Genomic DNA, 26,276 nt, shown 5'->3' on the forward strand with positions numbered 1-26,276 from the left:
TGGTCTGCACAGCACCTGCAGCAGCCTGACACAGAGCTCTAGCCACAACCACAAAGGCAAAATGGAACTCAGAAAATGTTTCTTTCACATGTGTACAATTACTATTTTGCTTATTACTTTCTTGCTTGATATTTCTTGCTGCATTTCACCAAGAGACTTTTCTGTATGTGGTCTATGACAGAGGTCTGAGAGCAAGCTTCCAGAACGTGCTCACTTTCATGAGGGTCCCTGGAATGTGTTTTGGTAGCTGATAAAAATAAAGAATCCCAAGTTTTCCTCCTTAGCTCCATAATTCAAACAGGACACCAAATGCCCATCAGTGTCATTGTTCTCATGACCAGCACTCAGGAATGGTGTTTGTGAGCTGGGAAATACTGGACACCAGCAGTGCATGCTACGTGCATTTACGCTTTGTTGTTCAACAACATGAAGTTACACCTCAGTTACTCCCCAGAGGCGATTATGACTACAGGTCAGGGCTAGATGGGTTGTCTGAATAAGCAGCTGGGGATATGACTATTGAACTAAAAAATAAATGAATAAAACTGAGTGTGTGTGCACACAGCTCTCGCCTGTCCCCTGCGCAGCCCCTGCCGTGCGCTGGGGAATACTTGCATACATGCTGCAACACCGCACTGCTCTTGCTGCTGGGGCTTTGACTCGTCCCAAGGCATTTCTTGGCGTGAATGTCATTTCATCAGCTCCCTTGGGCTGCAGTATTTTTAAATCATGTTACAACTCCCTCTCCATCTCTGTGTGTTTTTTTTTTTTTTTTCTGGTGGCAGAGGAACGGCGCCGTGCTCAGGTGTTTGCAGCCCCTGTTTGTGTTACAGAGCGGGGCTGAGCCCAAACCAGAGGCCAGGGCCAGTCCCTGCAGCCAGATGAGCACCTCTGAACTCAGACCAATGGCTGGATTTTGCAGCACAAACCTACTTGGAGTTTGACAGGGGTCTGTATCTTCTGGCTGTGCCTTTATTTGCCTTTAATCTGCATGATGGATGACTGCAGGGATGTCTAACACACCTTCAGCTCACTAACCCGAGTGACTCAAGCATGCAAGAAGTGCTCTGCAACTCAGCCCGTGCCTGGGTTACGTGCTGAAGGCATCAAAATGCTCAAGTCAAATGTGCTGGTTAATTGGTTCAGAGACCTGCAGCTTTAGGGAGAGCACATTTTATCAGCAAGCCCTGCAAACAAAGGAGCTGCTCGCGCTCCTGGCGGGGTTTTCTGGTAGCATTGGCAGTGCCACCTGGTACGTCCACACAGCGCTCGAACCTCGTGACTGGGAACTCTGCAGTGCTTGTTGGGCACAGGCAGCCCCTCATTTTGTTTCCTCACTTGAAGGATTAAGACCTGAGCCCTGTGCTGTAGCTAACTCTGGATACGTTGGTGAATCAACATGATAAACGCTGTAAAGCTGAGGTCTGGCTGCAGCTAAATCTAAAGCCTGTCCTGCTTCTCTGAAGTCCTGTAGCCAGTTTACAACCTGGTGCTCACATTTCAGATGCAATCTTTACTTACCACATTTATACTTCAAGACAACTGACTGAAGGGAAAATAGCGCATTAAAAAAGGGTGAAAAACATGAAAATGTGCAAAGGCATTTTCTGTGAAAAATGTGGAGCTGTCAGTTTGGGATTAAAAAGAAAACCTGCGGTGTTGTTCGCAGGGAGAAAAGCGTGGGGGAGAAAGGGGGTGTGAGGGAGGTGCCGTACTTTACATTCCTGCAGTTGAGCAGCATGGCAGATGGTCAAAATAATACAGTTTTCACCAAATGGACAAGCTCAAGCAATATTCATGCAGGCTCCCAACAATGACTCGCCTGCGCATATGAAAGGCTGGGCAGCGGCGGGCAGGGCGTGGGACGAGGCGCAGCCCGGTCCCCCCATCCCAGAACCCTCCGGCCCCCAGCCCACACATTCCTTCAGTCACAACTTTCCCCAGTGAGTCCTGAGCTTAGCAGTCAACCTTGGAGCAGCCCCTGAACCACCATGATTGATAGGGAGACGGCAGCTGCAGAGTGAGCGAGTAATAACCACAAAAGATAAAGGCTTTCATACAAATATTATAATTCCACTTGCAAGCTGTCTGAAACGAACTCTAATTACATGGCCTCCTTGTGGGGGAAGCCTGCAACTTTGTTCACTCGCTTGGCCGGGGAGAGGGCACGGGGCTGTGCAGGGGCTGCTGAGGGGCTCGCTCGTTTTGTCACTGCTGCTGTGGTCCTGCGTTTGGTTCAGAGGGTGCACAGACAGCGTGCAAGTGGAAGTTGTAAAAATCAAGCAGCAGCTCCGGAATGGTGTATTGAATAAAAAGTATTCATTTTCAACTCACAAGTGGGCCCCTGGAGTGCTCGGGCCCTTCAAAATTCAACCAAACAGGTGGAATTTGCCACAGGGGGAATTTGCCCATGGGGAGCACATCAGCCCTTCCCTGTGGGCAGCAGGAGGGCAGGGGTGGTGGGACGGCATTAGGGAGAGGCAGAGACAGCCTAAGGCCAAGCCACCAGCACAGGAAGAGGAAGAAGAGGAGGAGGAGGAAGAGAAGGAGCATGGTTAGTGATAGAGCGCGACGCCAGCAGTGTGGCCTGTGGGAAGCATCGCTCTTACCTGCGGCAATTACCGTAACGAGACCATTACATATTCTAATCTAAAGGGAGAGAACACAAAATGGTGTAAATACAGGAACAAGCACACACATTGCGCTCACGCGAAACCCAGGCTGGCTGCCCATGGGCGCTCAGCAGCAAGCTGAGCACGGTGGGCAGCGGGCTGAGTGAAAGGGCCGCCTCAGCACCAGGGACCTGGGGAGAAAGTGGCGACTGCGGGCGTTCTTGTGGCTTCTGCTGGTGCATTGATTGGAAAAGCAGAGGAAGGAAACATTGGCAAGAATTAGAATGAATAATTGTCGTCTTCAACTTCTGCCAAACTTGCAGACATGGTGCCATGGGCATCCAGCATCCTCTTACTCCTACATTTCCAGCATTGTTAGTGGTCATACAGGTTCAATCTGGGTAAAATTAGAGACTTCTTGGAGACCTAGACTGCTATTACACTGTAGCCAGGTTAAAAAATCAGAGTGAACAACATACATGTCACAGTGCCACATAAACTTCACGCAGGTGGAAAGTAATGTTTGTGCATAAAAACACAGCACGTGCAGGGTGTGCCTGCACACCAACAGGATCAGGCACCTCCGCAGCTCTTGCAGGTATGAATACTTTACGGTGATGCAACCTTAGGATCTTAGAATAAGTCCCTTGCAGAAAGGGATTAAAAATTCAGTTAGTAATACAGACCAAAGCATGCTTTAAATGAACAGTTATCTTTTGGAGAGCTGCAGAGATCTGATTTGCTTTAATCTACTGAATAGAACAAACCAGGCTTCTCACACAACACCAGGGTACATTCCCCAGGAAAAAAAAAAACAAAAACAAAAAGCAAACAATAACAACAACAACAACAAAACTCTTTTAAGCAATTTTCCCCCGTCACAGGTGGCTGCAGTACACATTGGGAGCTCCAGGCCTGGCTCGCTTCGTACCTGGTCGGCGTGGCTGGTGCACGGGAGGACCAGGGTGGCCACTTGGGGCGAACCCATGTGCATGAGAATGGACCCTAACAGCATGTGTTATCACTGAGGATCTCAAAGCTTTGTACTTGAGGTAGATCCATGAGGTTTCCACATAGGTCACGACTTATCCCCACAGCGAGCCTACCGGCCATGACACCACTGTGGAAACCTTTGTTTCTTCCTCAGTAAGTGTGGAGGCAAGAAAATTGCAGAGAGAATCACACGGGAAATCCGCTTAGCATTTTGACCTGCTCTGCTTTCCACTGACAAGGACACAGCTGAAAACACCATGTGAGTGTGTTCTGAAGCCATTATCAATAGGTGAAGGAACTGTGGCTGCATTCATTCAAAACCAAACATGTTTGAATGCCAATGACATGAAATGCAGGTACAGCAGCAAACTACGCATTAAGAATGTGAGAGACCGAATCTTTGGCTCTGCATCTATACCGTGTGCTCCTTTGCTCAGGTGTCTTGTGTAGCACCATCTGATGAACTATGCCATTGTTCTGCCACCGGTGGCAGCTGCTTGACACCTGCATTTGGCCCTTCCGTGGAAGAAAAGGCAGGTATTCTGGATGGGGCCACCCCGACCTCCCCCTGCTAGTTTCATCTGGAGTTTTCAAGGGGCTGGACTCATGCCATCCACTGCACTGCAGGCCGTGGCAGCAGTCCCATGCCTCCCCTGCCATCCTGCATGGTTCATATGCCCCCAAGCCTGCCCAGTCGGCACCATGCACATTGGCCTCGGCGTACTCGGGTCAGAGGAGCTACAGAGGGCACAGAGCTGATGCCACCTTAGGATTTGCTTCATGGTACTTAGCATGACTGTCCTGTTGGGTAACAGAGCATTTCTGACCCTCATGGGGAAGCCAGGAATTTCACTAACTAGACAAGAGCATTTCATGAAAATATGTAAAATACCGTGCTGCCGACACGCACAAAATCCAGCTCTTTACAAACACGAGGGGTCTGACCAGCCCTGGAGCGTGGCGTGGCATGCCAAGGGCATGGGAGCTTCCTTTCCGTTCCTCCCACCTGACTGCTAGTGGGGTGCTCGACCCCTCAGAGTGCTCCGGGCTGGAGCAGATTAATTAAGGGGGATGCCACAGCCTGCAAAAGATTTTCACTGACTGACCGAATCCCACAGAGGAAAATCAGCGTTTCTGATTTCTAGTGATGTCTCTGAAAATGTAGCTGGTGCTCCTGTGTGGGAAGGGCTGTACTTCCACTTGCTCGCTGCCTCATCATTCAGCAAAATTCTGCCTGTTCATAGCACCCATCTGTTATCACAGAAAGCGCCAGGGTTTCTCAGCTTTGCCATGAGAAGAGGCAGAAGGTGGACAGAGTTGCTGTGTCACATTGTTTGGATACCTCATGCGGGTGTCACTAAGTGAGAGGGAAGGAGGGAGTGGAAAACATGAGATTTATTTTGTGCGTCTTGCTGAAAGGCATCTCTGGGGAGAAAGGGTAAATTTCGGGTTTCTGCAGAGCCTCATGACTTTCCTCCTTCATTAAATCAGGTAATTATGCTTGATTCAATTGAAAATTTCATTTGGCACCTTTTCATTCTCTGCTACCAAGCAGCGACCATGGCCAAGAGAAAATTTTACCAAGCAGGGAGAAAAACACTTTGGTGTCTGAGGGCTGGTGAGGTTCATGACATGGTTCGTCAGTGTGTGTACAGATACACTTGCGAGCAGCCAAGCAGGGAACAGTGCACTTACGATCGCAAAACAAAAACTCTGGGACTGGAAATGATGGGAGGTAAAATTTCAGCATCCCACTGGGTTCTGCCTGTTTGCGATGCAGAGAAACAGGCAGGGCCTCCAAGAACTGCTGGATGAGCAGAGAGCTACCATGGGAGGAACACCGTGATGGGACGCCTCCCCTTCTGCACCGAGAGCTCTGCCACCAGCAGTGGGGATGGAATAAGTTCTGGAATCACGCACACATGGCACCACAGGTCCCGAGAGCTGCTCCAAACCAGCATGCGGCTTGGCTCGGCTGTGCCGTGCACAGACCAGTGGGGTCAGTGACCACGCAGCCCTGAGACCCACACGAGAGGTGGCAGGGCCGGAGCTGAGCCAGTGTGAGAGATGCTCCAGTCGGCTGAGTGGGAGCCACCCAGGGAAACGGGGTGGAGAAGCGCCTTGCATCTTGCGCCTCCTCCTGCATGATCTTCACAGGGAAAGAGAGAAATATTTAATACCTGCAGTCCCTTCCCATTTGGTATAGCTTCCCACCCCTCGCTCCACCTCCCCAAGCCTTCTCCCCTTTGTTTACTGCCTGGACAACTTCTACCACTGCAACGATTCGATTCGCTTCCACGACTGCAAATTTCTCTCTGGCAGCCTCCCACGCAGAGTGCAGCCAGCTCCCCACAGCCCTCACAGCGAGCTCGGCACGGCACAGCACAGTGTGCGTCCTTCCACGCAGGATGGGCAGCACCACACTGGGACACGAGGAGTCTGCTGCTCCCACTGCAGCATGGCCACGGACCTGTCCGCAACCGCTGCCGGATGGTTTCGGCACCGCCTCTTTTCCCTGGAAAACTGGCTTCTGGGGGGGGCTCTGCTCTGCCAGGACATTAGGGAATGCCGCACCTCTCACTTACTAGGAACTCATTTTTCAATTTCAGGCGACACGCTTGTGTCGTTAAAACTCAACACTTGTCACGTGCTGCACTTGCTGTAAGTAGTACCGTGACACAGCCGTTCCTTTTCAGATGGGCATTTTCTAATATTCAGCTCCATCCAGCTTCCCAAAAATACGAACATTACACAAAACCCAGAGAGACTTTTATTCTGCCTAGTACATAAAACTGCCCAAACATCCTACAGATTTTCAAGTAGACAGGGATTCTCACAGACAAGGAATGAAAAAAGAACAGCAAAACCAAACCAAACCAAAAAGAGTCACTGCTGAAATATATTTAAAAATAATGCAAATATGTTCAAGACAACAGTAACTTCCAGGTTCTGTTTTGCTTCTGCCAAAAATATATTTTAAAACGACACAGCCATTGGAAATGTTCTTTTTGCTTTAAAGTGAAAAACAAAGCTCAGCACTTAGTAAAAAGCATTTTAAAATAATCCAAATCTTGTTTGTTGTATGCTTACACGTTCTACAATAAATTTATGCGTATAAAAGTCCGGAGACAAAAGAGAAGCATGTGTCATCTTTTCAACAAAAAGGCTGCAAAATCTCAGTTTTATGTAAATAAGCACACAGGGTTCCCAAGGCTTTAAAACCAGGGAATGCTGAAAACGTCTATAGTTCCTGAACTCAAGTGTTCCTCCTGGGCAATGCTATAATATTAATTAAAGAATCCATTTATCAACAGATACCACATGTCAGAGTTTTCCAGCACAGTTTTCCTGACACTCCACTGAAAATGATGCTTTAAAAAATGAAAATGGAAAGCATTAATCCGAGATTCTTCTGCCTGCTGTTTCATTCTGCAGTAGCGATTAGCAACTAAAAAAGTAAAGATTTAAACTATATCCCTTCTGATAACGTCAAGCATTATGCTTTATTTTCCAAATCATTAGCATGCACAAGAATGACCTCATGGTGAACAGATGCACTTGGATATGGCAGTGATTAGATCAGTCCTCTCAGCAGTCAAGTGTGCCCATTTCAATTAACCCTTTGAAGCACTAACAACAAGCCTGCAGCGCTGAAAAGCAGTTTGTAGGTTCTCTTGAAAGTAGAAAGCTACCCCTGCAAGTATAAAAGTGTAGAATCTAAGTACTTCTCTGGCCAAACAGCCATTTCTTTTCCCTTCTAGAATATCCAACTAGTTCTGTTTTCGAAGAGTCAACACAGTTCTGGCTGCTTAGCTTGAATGAAAAAATAATGATTTTTAGGCACCAGAGGCAATTAAAGTTGGAACGCTTCTGTATCTGTTTGCACCTGTTTAGTTTTTATGTTTTTTTTTGTTTTGTTTTGTTTTTGTTTTTTTTTAAGCATATACAAATATTTTGTTGGATTTTGTTTTCTTTTTTTTTTTTTTTTGGCGGAATAAGATAGCAGCTTAAAAACCCATCCTTTAGAAGGAGAGAAGTCTGCAGAGGGAAAGGATAAGAATAATTCAATAGTGTTGGATTACTGAGGATTTCCTGGACTGACTCTCATACCCAGCCTAATTAAAATACAGCATGTAATGCACCAGTTTAACAACAAAGGACTGTATTCTCATCTTTTGTTCCTAATCTGCACATCCCCTAAATGAGTTCGGGGACGTCCATTCTGCCCACCAGCCTGCATTTTCAGCGTTTGAGATATACAGGGGTATCTATGATACGTATATGGAGTTTAAGGCTCTACTTCTGAAAACAGCAAGTGAGGTCAATTGGACTGTGTTTGTGCATAAAACAAACACCTGCAGAACTATTTACGATACGAGACACTAAGCCAGGGCAGATTTTAAGAAGCCTGTTTGAATCTAGTGGAAGCATCCCCAGAGGCAGTATCAGAAAACATAAAAACAGCTAATTCAAATAAATAGATCATGGTTAGCAACACACCAATAATGTGTGTCATTAATGGCTACATATTGAATTCATTTAATGCTTCTGATTTGCCTCTTGTAGTGTATTAACTGCTTAAAACAGTCTTAATTTTAATAAATATGTAGTTACTCACTGAGCCGTTTTATTGTGCACACGTATATGCAATGATGACAGGGTTAAAATGAGGTGGCACTAAGAATAAAATCAGAGTAGAAATAACCTGAAATTGACCTGAAAACTTTAGAAGCCAGGCAGGGTTGGTGGTTTCAGCTGGCTTCCTGCTTGAGAAGGGAGAGAACACAGCCCGGTCTCAGTCCCACACATTTACATCTCTGTGGCTCGTTTTTCCCCTTTCTGAATAGCAGTTCCCCTCTCGCACGAAGACCTTGCCGTGATTCCCCAGGGCAGCCACCCAACCTACCCAGCCCACACCCTCCCGGCTGCCCCACCTGTGCTGCGCCGGTGGCCCCAAGCCCTCTGTGCCCTGCCTAATCCGTAACAGGGGCAGAGAGATGGCTGCAAATCTATTCAGACTTCACCTGGGTTGGGTCTCTATTTCAAAGGACTGATTCTACAATTTGAGGAAAGATCAAAGTCTGCCTTATCCTCCGCTAGACAGAAGTGTCAGCCTTGTGTGTTCGTTCCCAACGGAGAACAAACCCCAAGGACTTGGTGGCTGGGGCATTGCTGGGGCAGCACTCGCAGGCACTCCCTGGGCTGTGAGTGCCAGAGCTCGGCTGAAGGCTGCCGTCAGCAGGCTGCCCTGCTTCTGGATGCTGCCAGTACGTTTGTCAGCACTCACCGATGTAAAACACCATCGGCGTGTCAATGCCAGCAGTGCTGTCGAGCAATACTCAACTGAACATAGAAGTAAGTGAGTAGGTAACGTGGGGAGACTTCTTCAAACAAAGAGCACTCCCCGAGGCATGGATTCACATCTCTACCAGCAGCAGAGCTCGTCCCATCCAGAAAACCTTATTTTCATGTGCTGGCGAAACTCTTGCCTCATTCCTGCCCCAGGACAACTTCCAAAGCCCTCGGGAGTGAGATGCTGGGGGTGCCACCAATGGCATGTTGCCTCCAGAGAGCACCTGGGCTGGGTCCAGCACCGGCAGCACTGCTGTGCCACCCCCATGCTCCTGGTACTGGCAGGAGAGGGCAGGAGGGACGTGGCTGCCGCTGCCCCAGCCCATATCAGCCCTTTATCTCTGCACATTGCTGGTCAGAAAGGAATTGTAACTGACAGACTGGGGGCAAGGTGGCGACTCTGACCCTAGAAGTCACAGCCAGACCCCAGCTTCTCCGAGAGCACGAAGTAAAATTGTGATGTTTGGAAGCCTGAAAATCAGGACCTGACAGTGGCAGGTCTTTAGAAAATAAAATTGTGAAATCATAACATCACATTCAAGAACTAATTATTTAACAGCATTCTGAAAAATGGAAATGTATTTTAAATATTTTTTGTATGGAAAATAGATCACAGAATTCAGAAAGCATGACTACAGTGTTATTGAATGAATGTGTCCTTGTTTGTTGAACTAAATTTGATTAGAGTAGGATCCCTACATGCTGCAAGAGGAACATGAAACACAAACAAATGGAATTATGCATAGAGAAAAACATTTAAAATATATCAATATCTACTTTTTTTTTTTACTGATGCATCAACAGATAAATGATCCGAAGTGCTAACAACACTGGGCACAAAATCTACATTTCTATTGAAATTGATAATTATTTTTTTTGTCTCAGACTTTTGGCAGAGCATATAAAAGAATTTAATTCACAGCTGCTCTACTTTTTAATGTAGAAAACATTAATCAAAGCTTTAAGTTATAAGCTTTTCTAATGTTGTTTAGTATTCCAGTTCAACAAAGATCAATAGAGGCCATCCCTGTGTTTCTTGACGCCTCTCCAGGAAGCAGAGGCGCGATTATGTAAATAGCACTGGCTCCCCTTTACTTCTGCCAGCTTGCTTATCTCCAAAGCCTTCTGCCTGCTGCTACTGGCGACCAATGCAAGTACATGCATACACCTCTTATCTCCTAACAAAGCTCTGAAAGCACAAGGATTGGAGCCAGTAATGTTAAACAATGATGCATGGCTGATTTTATTTGTAAGTGATTTATTTTAGTAAATTTAATTTCTTCCTTCAATTTTTCAGTTTAGATGGAAGATATATTCTAACAAGTCAGGCTGAAGAAAAATAGAGCAGATGTCCTGCAACATTTATACAGGTTTGAAAAAATCTGTTAAACTATCCGAAAGTGTAGCAGGAAATAATTAGAAAGTGCCAGTTTCACCCAGTGAGTGTAAAAAGGGGATTAGGGAATCTTTGTTAAAGAATCCAGCATGTAGTGGCTATATACTTTTTGAGGATGGAAAAACTGGAAATCTGCATTTCAGAGCCAGTGCTCCCTTTGAGGAGACACATATTTAAACTTAATTTAAACAGCAAAGTAGCAGTTCATATCTTACTCACGCATGCTAACTTAAAACCTCGATAGGACATATGAGGAATAAATTCACAGAGTTCTGCATTAAATTTTTGTCTTTCGATAGAGATGATGAATTATCATCATCATAAAAGTCTGAAGTGTTTATACACATAAACACACACACACACACATTTATTCATACATATATTAAAAAGAAAATTAAACAAACAAACAAACAAACAAAAAAAAAAAAACACAGATTCCAGACCAGGTGTTGGAAGAAAGCCTACAATTTGCTCATATATATGTAAAGGAAATGCTAGCATACTGCATGTGGCTATGATTTTCCAGTGGAACACCATTCTTACATTTCTTTTGCATTAATCCCTGACCCTGGTATCTCAGCAGCATAATCCCCATTTAGCATTAGTAGCAACGGCTTCTACTGTGAGGAACTATTTTTCGATAAGTAAGCACCGATTCAGGCAAAGCTTTTGAACAGCATATTCCCAGCTCAGCAAGAAACCCACACTCCTGAATGAACCGGAGCACATTACTGAGAGAAAGTTCATTAACCTTGCTAGATTCAGGGGTTAACAGGATAGCTGAAGAAAGGAACAGAGTGAATAGCTTTGATGCAAAACAAATTAAAATGAATGTCATCATTCCTTTTGATATTCATTAGTTGATTCAGGGGAAGAATGGTTTTCTTAAATTTGCAAGCATTTATCTACAAAAAACAGGTGTACATCTGCTGCTCAAGTGCGTCTTAGTGCTAAAGAGAAGAATAACATGCAGAGACTCACCAGTTCCACCGAGAGAGTAGCTGGGAGAGGGAGAAAAGACCTGAGCAGCAAAATCCTCAAACGTCATTACTTCTTTATGGTTCTGGATTATTGCTTCAAGGTACAGAGCTCTTTCCTCGTAGCTGCAACAGCCAAGTTAAGGAAATGTGTGCACAGAGTTAAATGCTCTTACATGACGCGCAACACCAGCAGTTCAAGCCCACAGAAACACTAACAAAGCCGTATGCCGGTGCGGAAAAGAGAGGACCCAAACTACACAATTCTGCTTAACAGTTCTGAACAGGGGCAGCCAGGAGTGAGCACTCAGTTGCTTGAAATGATGGATGACACCTTTTAGCTTCATTCGTGAAAAGTTGTGACTCAGTAGGTCCAACAGATTGCTAGTTACAGGGGGTAAACCTAAAAAAAAAAACAAAAAACAAAAAACCTCCAGAGTACAGGCTTTTCGAAACCACAACCCAATTTTAACAGAAATTAGCATTATGGAAAGCTCCTGGCACACCGTCTTCCTGTTAAAATAACCCTGTCAGACTAGAAAAATGATTAGACTGGGGGGAAAAGCTGCAGAATAGAAGAGAAAACAAACAAACAAACAAACACATTTATTTGATCATTATACTTCTTAAAAGAAATTAACAGTAATAAAAGCAAATCCTAAAAGTGTGAAGTTTATGTTGAAGGCAGATGCTGGAAGGTGTAGCATTATGTATCCTAAATGAATGATGCACATGGGAAAAAAAAAACTTGCATGCATTATTGTCTGCATAATGCAGACAACAAAGCAATCTAAAATCAAGACTATTGCCTTTTAATTAAAACTCGGCAACCTGGAACACACAGCATTCAAATGTGTAATCAAAAACCAGTCACCAATAAAACTTACAAGCGTAACAAGCTGAAGCAACTTTCCAGCTGTCTTAATAGGACCCCTGCTTGCGGCAGCTTTTCAGAGTGGAGAAAGCAAATCTTTTTCTTTTGTGTGCAGCTTCTGTTTTCTCAGAAGGTGAATCATACACTTCCAATAACAGGATAACGCCTGAAACAAATCTACAATGGGCTGAAGAACCTCACGTATGACTTTATGAATTAACGCTTGCAGGAGCCAGTATGACATCTCATTTTCCATTTCCTTGTTTTAAACAGAAGTTTTCAGATCCTCATTGTGCTTCTGTTGTGCAGAAATGTATTCTAACTCTACGAGGCTGTTATGGGGGAGAAAAGGCCAATTTAAATTTAGAAATTAGGAGCAGACAGAGGAACACCAGTGACAACATAATGCAGGTGAGGGTATTTAAAATTGGAAAGCATTACTAATGAATATTGAAGTGCCATTTGTGACTTTCATCACGTTAACAAAAACACTTTGAAACAGCATTAAAAAAAAATCAGAGCACTTAAAAATGGGACACGGTGGCTCTAGTGTTTTGCCTCAATGGGAGAAAGCAAAGCGCGTCTTAGCTGTATGCAAGTTCCTAGAGTCACTGTGGATAAGACAAAAAAAAAAAAACACAAAAAACGGTAGTTTGGGCTTTAATGCTAGCAGAGGACGGCAGATATGTGATAAATCTTCTTACAAACTTCCCGTGGAAGCCTGAAGAAAGAAAATCAATAGATGCCGTTTCAGAGCGTGCACCTGCTGACAGCGTTATTTGCTTAGCGGTGCTCCCTTTTCTCCTCTAAGCCCAGGAGAACGCATTCCTGATAGCGCAAGCATTAGCCTGCCTGCGTTTGGGGCTGCCTCCCTATTATGGGCTGAACTCCTGATGACTCTTGTTAATGAATAGGCTGCCAAACTTCCTCGGAGAGGAGGCACACGCCTGGGCCCTATTCTAAAGGGACTGACGGATGCCATTCACTTCTCATTACGAAGATGCTTATTCCGTGGCGTGCTTGGCTGTTGCCAGGGCTGTGCGGCGCGCGCTTGGGCTGTCAGCGGGGCGTGCGGGCGGCACAGCCGTCTGGCCAGCAGCCCCTCCGCTGCAGAGCTGGCACGTGCGGGCGCAGCAGGGAGGGAGCGAGGCGTGACAAATCGCTGAAAGGGCTCAGCCAAACCAGCGGCTGCTGGCCACCTGAGCCTGTCGCCCCGCCATCCGTGCGCCCTGCGCTGCACGCCCTGCGGTCTGCTGGCAAGCCCATGCGAGGCGAGGCGGGGAGGCCAGAAAGGCTCTCCTTGCCACGCCTAATTGCATCCCGCTGCTTAATTGAAGGCCTGGCACATCCAACAGCCCGGCGGACAACATGCACAACAACCGCCAGCACGGCAGAAGTTTGTACCCGTTTTGTTGAAGGCTGCTCAGAGAAACAGAGCGCCGAGGTTTCAAGAAGGTTAGCTGCACACCTCTTACAGCCTGTCCTTACGAGATGGAAGATAGCCCAAAGTACACAAAAAAATGGCCAAAATCCACTCGGCCAACCAGCTGGGCAGCCAAGGGAGAAGCGTCTGAACAAGATCACCAGGCACGAGGGCTACGCCAGCACCCAAAGCTGTGCGAACTCAGCAAGGGCTGTCAAAATCTATTGTGGGCATCGTTAGTCAACAGTCAGATACCCTGGAGTCCCAGTGATGTATTTTGGAGGGTCCAAGAGAACACAAAACACCCAAAGAACAGCAATACGAGGTGGGGTGTGCAGAAGGCTTGGGGATCAGCATTTCAAAGCCACTTTTACCATAGCAATCTGCAATGGTCTCTGAATTGCAGCCCCAAAAGCTCCCTGCCCATCACCACCCAAGAGTGCTCCCACCCCGGTAATCACAGTACAACACCCAGGCTTGTCAGGGCTGCAGTTGTTGTGCATTTGCTGTGCCCTCACCCTGAAGGACCAGGGATCGGATTTTACTCTTTTAAACTTATTAGAACATTAAGTTATGTCAAAACTTTTTAACATGAAATTTGTGTCACATGTCTGCAATGAGCATGTGACATGAACCTGCCCCTGAGTGCGAAGCCTGCCTGCGTTATTTAGGTGAAGCCAGTATTTGCACAGGGCCATATAATCTATGCCTTGCATGCATCAGCAGCTCAGCTTCTGCTGCTCATTGCTATGCTGCAGGTTGAGCAGGGCCAGGAGAAAGCCCAAAGTGCCCGGCTGGCGTTGCTGCAGAAGCCTCAAGGCTAAATTGCTGAAGTGAAGCATGCAAATCATTTCTGGGGATGGCCTGGCTGCAGAGGATGGGTTATGATCTTGAACCCTACCCTGCCGAAGGAGCTGGACAGCTGGCTTCCCTGATTAACTAAGCCCCCATTTATCTGAAGGTTTTGGGCATCCCCTGAGATCTCCCGATAAATGGAGTTATACCAGACATTCAAAGGAGATGATCAAAAGCAGCCTCTTTTAATATGTACGGCAATTTGACCCACCTCTTACGCAACTGCATTATTTTACATTTTGCTTCTACTACGACAACACTCTAGAGCAAAATGCTTTCAATAGGAACAAACATTTTTATCTGATTCACACGCTGAATGCAGAGAGCCATGAGAAGGCATGAATTTATCGACCATGGCTATATATATATGAATGCACGACAGCAGGAATTTAGCTCCAAACAGAATACAGCAAATCTCAGTACCTCAGCGCTATGAGGTTTCATAATTCTTTTATCACTTTTTAAATTATTTTAACAGCTCAACTGTGCACTGCAAGCCAAGTGACAACCATCGTGATGCTCAGATGAGCTGCTTGAAACACACCACGCTGTCTTACTGCAGGTAGCGGGATGCGCCGTCAAGTCGTGTGAGCCCCACTCCGGACCTCCTGCCGGATGGGGAGCCCCACAGCAGACAGAAGGCAGCACTTCTGACAGCTGCCCCACTGCAGGGAGCAGCCGGCACAGCCCCAAGCCAGCTCCCCCGGCACACAGCGCCACGCCAGCACGGGGAGCTCCCTGGGAGAGCAAGGGCTCTGTGGGGCTGGGGGCTTGCTGTCCTGGGGGGTCGGGAGGCATGCTGTCCTGCTGCTGCCCCTCCGCTCTGACTGCAAGCTCGCTGCCACACAGCCGCAAGCTTTAAAGGGGGTTCTGTGCACATTTTGCCAATAAAAGATGTGATCACGACCCGCAAGCATCAGTCCCACATTTAACCTCTACGAGATGGTGCCAGCTTCAGACGTGCGGTGTAAAACACAGAGACTTTGGACATCCCTCCAAGCCCTGACCTCAAGCAAAACTACCAGGTAACCATCACTGCCAGCAATTCCTTCTGCACCCTATTTTTAGAAAACAACAACATTTTGGCAACATTTTCATATTCTCACCAATATATGGAAACAACCATGCGTTTTGTTGACATAGCACTCTTTTCATGCAAACAAAAGCCCAAATTATTTGTGTTTTTTTTGAGCAGGCAAAGCGAGAACTGCCTGGCTACCCTCCATGGCTTGTTGTTTGCGGTGTGCCAGTGCCAGGGGGCTCCTGTCCCGGACTGGGACCCAACTGCTGGAGTCCATGAGGAGCAGACGCTGACGCGACTGTTCTTCTGGCTCCGGAGGGTTTGCCAAGGAAGTTAATGCCGACTGTTGGCATGAACTGATTGCAATTCCCATCTGTGATGTGAATCCCACCCCAAGAAGGGCTTGCAGGGCATCTGGCCAGTGGAGAACCTGAAAGTATAGAGGCAGACAGCTCTTTCCAACCCATCAGACACCAAGGCTGTCTACATGATCACAAGCCAACTCCTGCTTCCACCCAAACAGGGAGACTCGAAGGAATGATAAATTCTTTGAACTTACGGTTAAATGCAAGAAGCACGTTTCACAACTCTACCCCAGGGGCTTCCAGCCTCACCTCCAGCTCATGCAGGTGATTCGCAGGTGTTGTGCAGGCAAGACACAGAAAAACTATTTTGCAAGTAGCTGTTTGCTTGGGCTGGCCTGACAGACCCTGCAGCAGAGGAAATGCAGTGCTGTTTTACTGGCTGGCCTTTCAAGATGTCAGTACTGAAGAAGTACAAATAAGGCATTTCTGACCGTTACATTTATTTCAAGATCCTCTTAATTTGTACCATGAGAACCAAAGCTGGGTACACAAAAAGATTTTGCCCCTGACAGCAACAGTGGTTTTGAAAACAAACACAAGTATAAATGTTTGGGACTTACCAAAGTAGAATAAAGCAGGGGCCACACAATTGAGGCCAACAAATGTGGTGGTAGATGACCTTTATATGCCTGACTGTCCCCATCATGGCTCTGAGCACTGAAGAGCTACCGTGCTTTTAAAATGCTGTGATAGGTAATTTCAGTGTGAAAGTCAATATGCTTCAGTCACTTATGGTCTAGTAACTGTCACCACTGTGTAAATTTAACTGAAAACTTTTCGGGGAATTTCAGTAACATATATCCTTCACTGGACAGGTGCAATTAAACCACACCTGTCAGCAGCTGCAGATTTCTTTCTTTCTTTCTTTTATTTTAAACCAAAACATCTGAGATTATTTAGAGAGTGATGAATTTTTAAAGACTGTTACTGTGCCATGGAACACCACCAGAGGAGGCTGCCTCTGTGTGACTGTCTTGACTCAAAGCAATGGCTGCATGAGCAGGAGTGAGTTGGCTCTGCACCCTGTGCCAGCCCCACGGATGCCGTCTGTTCATCTGTCTGCAGAGCAGCCAGGGCAGAAGCTGCTGCTCGCAGGCAGGTGCCAGGGCTGCTCCTCGTCACCCGGGCAGAGGCGGGCAGAGGAGCCTCTTCTACCAAAACGAGGAGAGCATCCTCTCTGCAGCATGACTTCCCCCTGCTCAGCCACCCTTCCTGCAATTTGCTTCTCCGGCTACTGCATGCCACATGGGGATCTGCAGGCACAGGGAATGGCTCAGCCAGAGCCCCTGTTTTTTTCAGGGCCTTTGCTCTCACCCAAACCAGCAGGTATGGAGAGACTTCCCAGCAGATTTGTGCTCTGCAGAAGGCGTGCCTGGAGCCTCAGCACCACATGCCAGGAGCTTTGCCATCGTCCTCCCCAGTGTGGGGCTGGTGTCCTGCCAGTGGGCTACAAAGGATGCTAGGTAGTAACTGATACAGACAGGGCTTCAGGTACAGCTGTAACATCGAGCAACATATAACCTGTAACTGCTTAAAGTAACACAGCAGACTTCCTCAGCACTTCCAAAACGTCCTGACACTTTTGTTTGCCCGTGGATGATCACCATTAATTGCTTTAAAGAGGAGAGTGAAGCAAAACAACAACAAAAACATGCTTCGCACTGTCTGAAACCAGCTCCCTGGAAATCAAGCCATGTCACAGCAAACTCCTACCCAAGGGCCCCGTGGCAGAGAGCGTATGTTCCTGTTCTTCGAGCTGAGCTCGCTCCGGTGCTGGCCTGCAGCTCTCACCAGGCAGCACACGGCCCAAGGTGTGCTGCAAGCCACCAGCCTGGCAGCTGTGCTCACACTGCCCTGGGATGTCAAGAAGCTGTGGCACATTAGTCATGGCGAGTGCTGCAGGGGAGACTTTTGCATTTATTATGAATAAGGCAGAAAACAAGCTTTCATCTTAATTTACTCCTCTTCCTCCTTGCAGGAAGCCCCTAGGAGAAGACAGCATTATAGAGCAGTCACATAATGGTAGGAGGGAAGGAACAACAGGTTGCTTTCCTAATGCGACACAGTTCTGTACTCGGCACTCATGTTTACCCACATCTTGAGCTTTTTTTATTCTAATGTAGAGTACTTGTAATGATCCCCTGTCAGGTATCTGTGTTGGTATAGATACCAGCAATGTTGACAATAATGTCAGAAATGCACCTCGTTTCCTTTATCAGTTTTGTTTAACTGAGACTGTTCTTAATATAGCAGAAAAACAACACTGCAGCAGTGCACAAAGCAGTGGCAAAACTACCAAACATACATGTAGATAGAAAAAGGGCACCCTGAGCTCTGTGTTGTACAGATGGCCCTCTGCACATCCCAGGTCCAGTTACAGCTGTACTTCATGCTCCACCATACTGATAGACTTTGATTACAATATTTCCATTGATTAAAATGACGCCATAATTGCCTATTGCCAGTTAGTGCACCAGAAGCCCTAGCTAGTAAATCATTCTGCAGAGCACACAAAGGTTTAACCACTAAGAAGCTCTCTCTGCAAAACGGTCTGTCATCCTGCAAGAACTGTGATGGCTTCAGTTATGCAAGTTTATGGCCAGTGCATCGTTGCCTATCCCACTCTGAGACATACCCTACAGGAACAGATGCTGCCCAGGCCTGATTGAAAGCCACCTTCCCGGAGTCCCGAAATGCAGCGGCTTTCTCTCCCGAGGACAGTGGGGTCAGATACCTACTGGCCATCTCTGCGCACTACTTACTCCTGGAAAAAAGCTGCACTGGGCAACAAAAAGGATGGGTGAGAGAGGCACAGAAAGAGGGGCCAGGGTAATCTGCAGGTCTCCCCACAGCAGAAGACACCTGGCGAGACAGACCTGCACGGGAAGTTCATGGAGAGCAGAGCCTGGCCATGATCTGCCTTTGCCTACACAGTGAGTGGGAGCTGCTGTCGTGCAGACACTTCGCTGTCTGGGTCCAGAAGGAAAGCTGTCCAGTGGCTGCAGAAGACAAATCCCTAGCTCGTATTTTCACAGAGATCATTATAACAGTGGCTGTCCCACTTTATCAGTGTATGTACAGCTGCTGATGCTCATGTTCTGCAATTATCTGGCTTGTTCCACAAACTGGGTGATCATCGAGGGCTAAATAACTGCAGGAAAGGTCACATGTTACCGAGCAATGCTTCCCCCATGCTTTGTTGCAGTCTTAATTTCATTCAAACACTAACAAAATGCACCTATTTCAGTAACTCCACTAATGGGCTGTTACTTTTGGACATCTTAGAAAAAGGGCAAAGGTACAAAGGTTCAATTATTTGTCATTTACTTATGCCATCCAGTTTCTTCAAATTGGCTGCTTGAACACACAGAAATAATATATTATCTTTGGTCTACTATTGTTAAGCACATAGCAGCATTACTATGCCCTTCTGTTGTTATTAGCATCTTTGTTAGAGCAGACACGTGTTACAGGGACGGGAAGGCTTCCTTTCAAAGCATGAGTATTTTTGCACTAGAACAGTGTTCTGGTAATTTGTTGTTCGTGAAGAACAGCCATAGGGTTTTCAGCCCTGCTCAGAATTGCCCATGCTGCCCTGTGGGACGGATGGCGAAACTCCTGACAGCTTTTATCAGGCAAATCGGGAGAACTTTTGAAAACCCCAACCCCGTAATAACAGCAATAAAGGCCAACAAACAGAACACCAGATGCAAGACTGTGAACCGATGTCCTTCCAAACACGTAATCATTTCAGAGGTATCATTCAAGTGGTTGCAGAAATGACTTCTTGTGAAGCCTGACATTGTGTTGCACTAAAAGCCTTCACAAAACTTTGTGGAGAAAGAACCAGCTCTGTTTGCATTGACTGGTTGGCGTTTGCAATTCCCATTCTTTGAAGAAAAAAAGCATGACTGAGAGACTGGACACTTCAGGGACTGTTTGGGAGGCTGCAGTGTTGTTTTGGAGCTACAAAACCAAAAGCCACAAAACATTGCTAGCAGGATCGTGCCTCTGCCTCCCGCTTCGTGTGGGTGCTTTCTCAGAGCTTGCACTGTGTGCGTCAGGTTAAGCATAAAACTGCTAAGTCATTCATTTTTGCAGCATGTGTGGACCAAATATTTAACTAAAGTCAAACCTGGTATGTGCTATCACACAATATAGCCTATCTGAATGTGTGACATAAAGACATTGTCCACCAGTGCCTGTGATTAATTCACCACTTACAGATGGCTGAGCCATGTGGGCATTATTCAGCCTGTTCCAAGAGCGAGATCCTCACTGCTTGGCTGGGTGACCTACTGGAAACGAAGGGCCAGTACGTGTTAAGTGAGAAACAAATATGCTGTGTCCACACAAATAAATTAAATATGCCCAGGAATGCTCTGGCTCTTCATCTATCTTGCACGGAGCACCTTGCATCTGTGCTACTTAAATTCCTTGGTTTCCAAAGCAGGATGGCTACATTCAGGTATTTTACTCATAAGAAGTGAGAAAACCTTGCAGAGGGGATGCATCATTACCATCATTTTACAGTTGACAGAGGTACAGAGAGATTGGAAATGTATTTCAAAGTGATAAAGGATGATTTTGTGGTTAAGGAACTATAGAATAACCAATGTCCTGCCTCTCTCTCAGTAAGGAGTGCTTGGAAAAAATTTAAAAATGCAACTGACATATTTTTTAAAACACTTCCACTAACTAATCTTAGAAACATAAAAGTGACTTAAATTGGGATTTTTTCATGAATAAGAATTTTGTAGTTTTAAAATCTTAGTCAAGTAGCTCTCTTGCTCCCTTTTTGCAATGCTAGATTTTTTTTTCTTTCTCTTAAGATAAAGCATTTGCTTTTGGCAGCAGTAGCACACTGTGAAACACCCAAATCCAAGCCGTTGGCTAATCTTGGAATTCAGTATCTTTAGCTTCAGGCCATGTATGTGTATTAAGTAGGGAATCAAGTTCAGCAGGAGAAGCAGAAACAGTTTTTCTCATAGCTTATTGTTTGTATTTGACAGCTGTTGGAAACTGCTTACATGCTGGAAATATTAATAGTCTTGATGGAGATAAGTGAGTCAGGCAAGCAGGAATTACAAGTGCTCTTTATCACATGGCTCTACTATATGGCTGCAACTTCCTCTGGACAAGGCAGATAATGAGATTTGGTCACAAAATACACGCAGCAGACGCTGGAATGTTTACTTGGAGCCGTAACCAGAAAATAAACAGGGTGGCATGGCTAAGTGAAAGCCTTGCGCCTTCTCATAAATGCGATGCTGCTCCCACAGGTCCATCCAGCGATTACTGCTTGAGCCTATGCAGGAGAAGAGAGCATCTTTCTCTCTCCTATGGACCTTTTGCCAGTGTCTCACAACTTGGCTGCTGTAACATCCCACGCAGCGCCCACCCTCAGGGCACTCAGACATAACGCTGGTGCAGAACGCAGCCGTCTGCTTAGCAAGAGAGGCCTTGGCCTGGATCCGCACTGGATCCCCACAATGGTCCTAGGTGGAGCCTCTGACTGCCGGGGTAGGGGGCTCCTCTCAGGGATGTGCCTCACAGGGATGCTCTGTGGCCAGTGCCAGCCCACCCTGGCTGGGAGTCCCCCACCATAAACACAAAACAAATACATGCACATACATCCACAGGCACACTTCTCCTTATTTCAACATGTAATTGTATACACCCTTCTCGGTGTATGCTAGCATTGCTACCCTTACTGCTATATATGGAGTGGTAATTCGTGTCGAGAAAATGGTTGATATTCATAAAGAAGGGGGAGATTTGGGAATGTGGCCATGGGGGTTGGAAAGCCCCATGGTTGAGATAACATTAGACTCTTAACGACGAGGCCATCAGGAATATAAAAGAGTTTAGAGGGAACAAAGAAGGGTGATTCAGGAGACTCCATGCTGTCTGGGGTTTCTTGTTCTCCAGCCATTAAGGCAGGGAAGCTTCTGGGTGTTTGCTGTTGTTATTACATTCAAAGTTGTTTGACCAATGAAAAGTTGTTTGGAAAAGAACTGCTGTGGGGAGAAGGGTATAAGAGGGGAGCCTGCCCTCAGGATAAAAAAGGCAACATGATGAAGTTACATCAATAAAGAAGCAGGAAAAAGGAGTGAAGAGGAACAGGCTGGCAGAATGGAGACCAGGACGGGAACAGGCACTTTGATTGCCTCATGAAGATAGGTTCAGCCAGACTCAGCAAACTGCTCAGAGAAGCTCGTACAGAAAGTCGCTGGAAATGGGCGCACTGGAGCTGGAGAGAAGCTCGAGCTGAGAGAAGCGGAGCCGCGCACACAACTGCCCCTCACTGCTAAGCAGCTGCGCATTATGGGGAATTGTACGTCCTTAGGAACAGAGACTGTCCTGGTAACCTTGCAGCTTGTTCTCCTTATTAACAATCAGACAGTTTATGATCCTGAAATACGGGACCAAACTGAGGTCAAGGTGTGGGACTCTGCAACTAAAAACGACAAAGTTGCAGTGGGATTGCTTGGCACCTGGCAAGCAGTCTCTGAGGCCTTAAAGAGCCGTGTGGAGCCACAATCACAAACGTGTGGCTTGCCAGACAGTGAGGGAGCTGCGGGCTCCTGTACTGATCCGACTGCTACGCCATGGGCCCCTCTGCTGCCACAGCCATCGAAGGCTTTTGCTGTTACCCCCCCTGTTGACCTGGACGTGCCTTTTGACCCAGGCCTCATTGGCCTTGAAAAGGAGATGGATGTGCTTTTCCTCGATCCGGGAAGAACGGGATACATAAGGCCTGAAGACCGAGTTGCTTGACAACTTAAAGCGAGACATATTGCTCAAAAGGAATGGAAAATGGAGACTTGTTTGTAATCAAGAAAAGGAGTGGAAAATGGAGACTGTTGAGTCACGGAACTTAAAGGATTGTTACCTTTTCCAATCGTGAATATGTATAGGCGTACTCGATTTTAGTAAGTTATGGAACTTAAAGGATTGATTGTTAGCTTTCCTGATTGTACGTATGTATAGTCGTACTCGGGTTTCGTATGTAAAGCAATGTTCTGTATATTTAGAATGCTTGATGTTCGTGTGTGCGTGTTGGTGGAGCGTAGACTCCCCGCACACCCAGCACTGTTTACTTGCCTTTTATACCTTTTAGAAATATTTGTTTTATAAATATTACAAAATTCAGATTGAGCTGAGCCCTCATTTATAACATTATTATTATCACATTCTCCAAATGCACATATTCACCTGAAGTCAGACACATCACCACACTGGCACGCTGCCTCTTAAAAACTTCACATGCCACACCAGGTTTGCTCCTCACGCTGCTCTGCTGCACAGTGCAGCTCGAGAAGGGCACAGGTCACAGCATTGCCTCAGAGTCAGTATTTTCTAGCTCCATCACAGCAGTACCAAAGCGACTGCACGTTTAACAGCCTCCCAGCATAATGGTGTACTCAACACTATAGAAAAAATGAACTACCCAGTGATATTCTAAGTCATTCTCAGCCTTTAAAATGAAACAACTAGAGACAGGAAGCGGGAGATGATGACAGATTTATTATTCAAAACCCCTGCCTGGAGAACTGTTCATCAGCCTTATGAGACAATTTGCATTAACTAGCAAGATAATTTTGCTCCTGTAAATCAGAAGTCAACTTTTGTCTCACCATTACTCCTCAATCATAAGAGACAGCAAGCAGAAATTACCAAAATATTTTCTCGTACACACACTTCAGAAATCTGGACGCTCTGAAAGTTGAAAAAGTAATTACTGACAGGTTAAACATGACGAGAAGCGCAAAGGCAGGAGGATGATTGCAAAATAGTTTGAATAACTGAGGAGAGGAATCTGGTGTATGTAGCTGTGCACCACAGCACAGGGCCCATGTCCTGTGGGTGTGCATGAAGACAGCTCCCGCTCCTTGCCGAGCCTCTCCCTGCAAGTTTCCCACAAGGCTGGCCATGGAAAAACAGACGATGTTTGTCAGCAACCCCTTGATCTGAGCACCTTTGAAAAGCACAGAACCTCTCTATAAACTGGCTTGCCTTGCCTTTAAAGGGCATCACGGTGACCTTACCTGAGAAACTGTCTGCTACTACCAGCTGTCACACTCCTGACAGCAAAACCAGCACATGCTGGTGCAGATTAATGTGTAACACTCCTGCCACAATGCTCTGTAGTGCTTACTGATTTACCTGGTAGGTAAACACACAGCCCTGCAGAACGGCAAGAACAGAGGATGATAAAATTGCCTAGAAAACCTGTGCTGAATGAGGAAGGCCAGTGCTTAATTGTGCACTTGCACATGCGAACTGTGGGGTACTTGTTGCCCACTGCATACTTACAAACCAATTGAGATTACATTCGTCTATAATTTGGTAAGTCTGCTTTTCATGTTTCTGTGCAAGATGCTACAGTGGTTACTTAAATGGGGTGTACATGCCGGGAAGTCAGGATCCTGCAGTTATCTTCATGTTAGGCTTCATGGCAGATCACGTGCATATTGCAAGACAGCTTTTGACTGCCTTTCTTTTTGTTAAGTACAAAAAAAGTCTTCTCTGTGTTACACAAAGACACCTGAATAGATGTCTTTCTGCATCACAGATGCTCTTGGAGAGGCAACGTCAAGCCCGATCCTGAGGTCACAGCCACAGTACAGTGGACTGTGACAGAACAGGGCCGCACTCCACATCTGCATGGGCACGAGACTGGCTGCACTGAGCTGCTGCCGAGCAGAGGTACTTGAATGTACAGGTGCAGAACTTCCCCTCCTGTCACACAGGCACAAAGGTCACCTCCATGCCTCAGACACTGCTGATGAACCAGCAATCTCTCCACCAGATTCCCACTCTTTGGTTGAGGAAAAATCTTTTCAGATTAATTTATAATCATATGTTTTTCACCTACTAAAGGTTAATAAACCAGCACTGTCAGATTGATAAGAGTATAAGGATCAGGCTGCTGCAACCAGAACAAAATATAATTACACAAAATAATTTTGCCCCTTCTACTTTATTACAGATCTTTTCATTATGTCTGGGACCAATACTAAACAGCTCAGTTTCAGGTCTATTATACTTGATAATTTACATTCATTACAATCAGGGATAGGTAACTGTGGGGCTTATTATCACATCCATTACCAGTGACACCATTTGCAAGATGCTCAACACTAAATGTACTTGTTGCTGCAGCAATACAGGCTGGGAAATTGCTCTACATTAGAGGGTAGGAAGGAATTGTGCATCAGGAAAACATGGCCAAGAAATCAGGGGGGATGTCCTGACTTTAAGTTAAAAAAAAAAAAAAAAAAGGTTGCAGGTGTTAACATCATAATTCAGGCCATTCGTGACCAGTGTAGATGTCCCAAAGTAGATCTGGGGACAAAATGAGAGACCCCCAGGCACAGGGGGTCTGGGTCCAGGCCAGTGCACACCTGGCATCCCCGCACTGCTGGGTGCTGCAGCCACTGGTGCCCGGTGCCCAGTGCCCGTGGGGTAGGCACAGCGCAGCACCTGGTGTGCCGGTGCGGGGCCCTCCCCAGCAGCTGACTGCGAAATCTCCCTGCCAGGTGGCTGTGCTTCAATTGCGTCAGCTAGGCATTGTAGGGTTAACAAGTATCCGGAGGAAATCTTTTATTCATATAACACAGTACGCCTTTTGTTGATCTTTGAATAATGTTGCTTAAAATCCATTAAATTAAAATACTCTTTCAAACATGCAGACGGCAACAGGTACAGCAGTATGCATCCACTGCTTTCTGCTCTACCAGCTTTGTCATTGGCACGAATGAAAATCTGATCCCCAAAAGCAAATGATTAAGCCAGCATTTAAAACAACATTTTTTTTTTCCCTGGAAGTGACCTCTCAGTAGGGGGAACGGATTCCCCTTTCACTGCATAGCTCAGCCGGTGTACATGCTGTGATGTCTCTCAGTTTCCCCAAAGGAGTAAATTAAAATTCTGGTGCATGTTTATGAAATCTGCTTTTTTACTTATACAATGGGCAGTGTGGGGGGGAGGAAGCAAAACTGAAAATGTAAGGGAGTCCTTCACAAAGAGGCAAGCTAATACGATAGCTTCACCGCTGCTAAGTTCTTCTAAATGTTCTGTTGTTTCTAGAACATTTAAAATATATATTTTCTCCCCCCACAGGCTTTAAGAAATTCCACTTGGTCATAGAGGCTTACCATCCTATTCAATTAAGGGTCAAAAAATGAGTTAATGACTGAATTGTGTAATGTGGAATTGAAACAACCACATTCTAAATTCAGGCATGCGACGCAGACAAGGCACATCACCAGGAGAGAGGGGGGACAATCACCCCCGATGCAAAGACCCCAGGTACTCCGGAGACTAGGGTTGCACAGATATACAGGGGAAAGCATCCACGAGCAAATCCGCCGTGAAAGCAGCAAGATGCTGGCACAGGCTT

At 46.2% G+C, this 26,276-nt stretch overlaps 1 protein-coding gene across 9 annotated transcripts in view; it reads right to left on the bottom strand.

The window, feature by feature from the left end:
* Nucleotides 1-26,276, bottom strand: part of RALGAPA2 (Ral GTPase activating protein catalytic subunit alpha 2) — a 142,198-nt gene that overhangs the window by 2,756 nt on the left and 113,166 nt on the right. For 8 of the 9 annotated variants that reach the window (XM_068675158.1, XM_068675154.1, XM_068675153.1 and 5 more), the window contains one exon: nt 11,335-11,456. In XM_068675158.1, the coding sequence (XP_068531259.1) occupies nt 11,335-11,456 (122 nt within the window). Of the gene's footprint in view, nt 1-2,609; nt 2,650-11,334; nt 11,457-26,276 lie in introns of all 9 variants that reach the window. The other variant, XM_068675156.1, reaches the window with a different exon arrangement.

Source organism: Anas acuta, chromosome 3 (assembly GCF_963932015.1).
Source record: "Anas acuta chromosome 3, bAnaAcu1.1, whole genome shotgun sequence".
NCBI classification, from domain to species: Eukaryota; Metazoa; Chordata; class Aves; order Anseriformes; family Anatidae; genus Anas; species Anas acuta.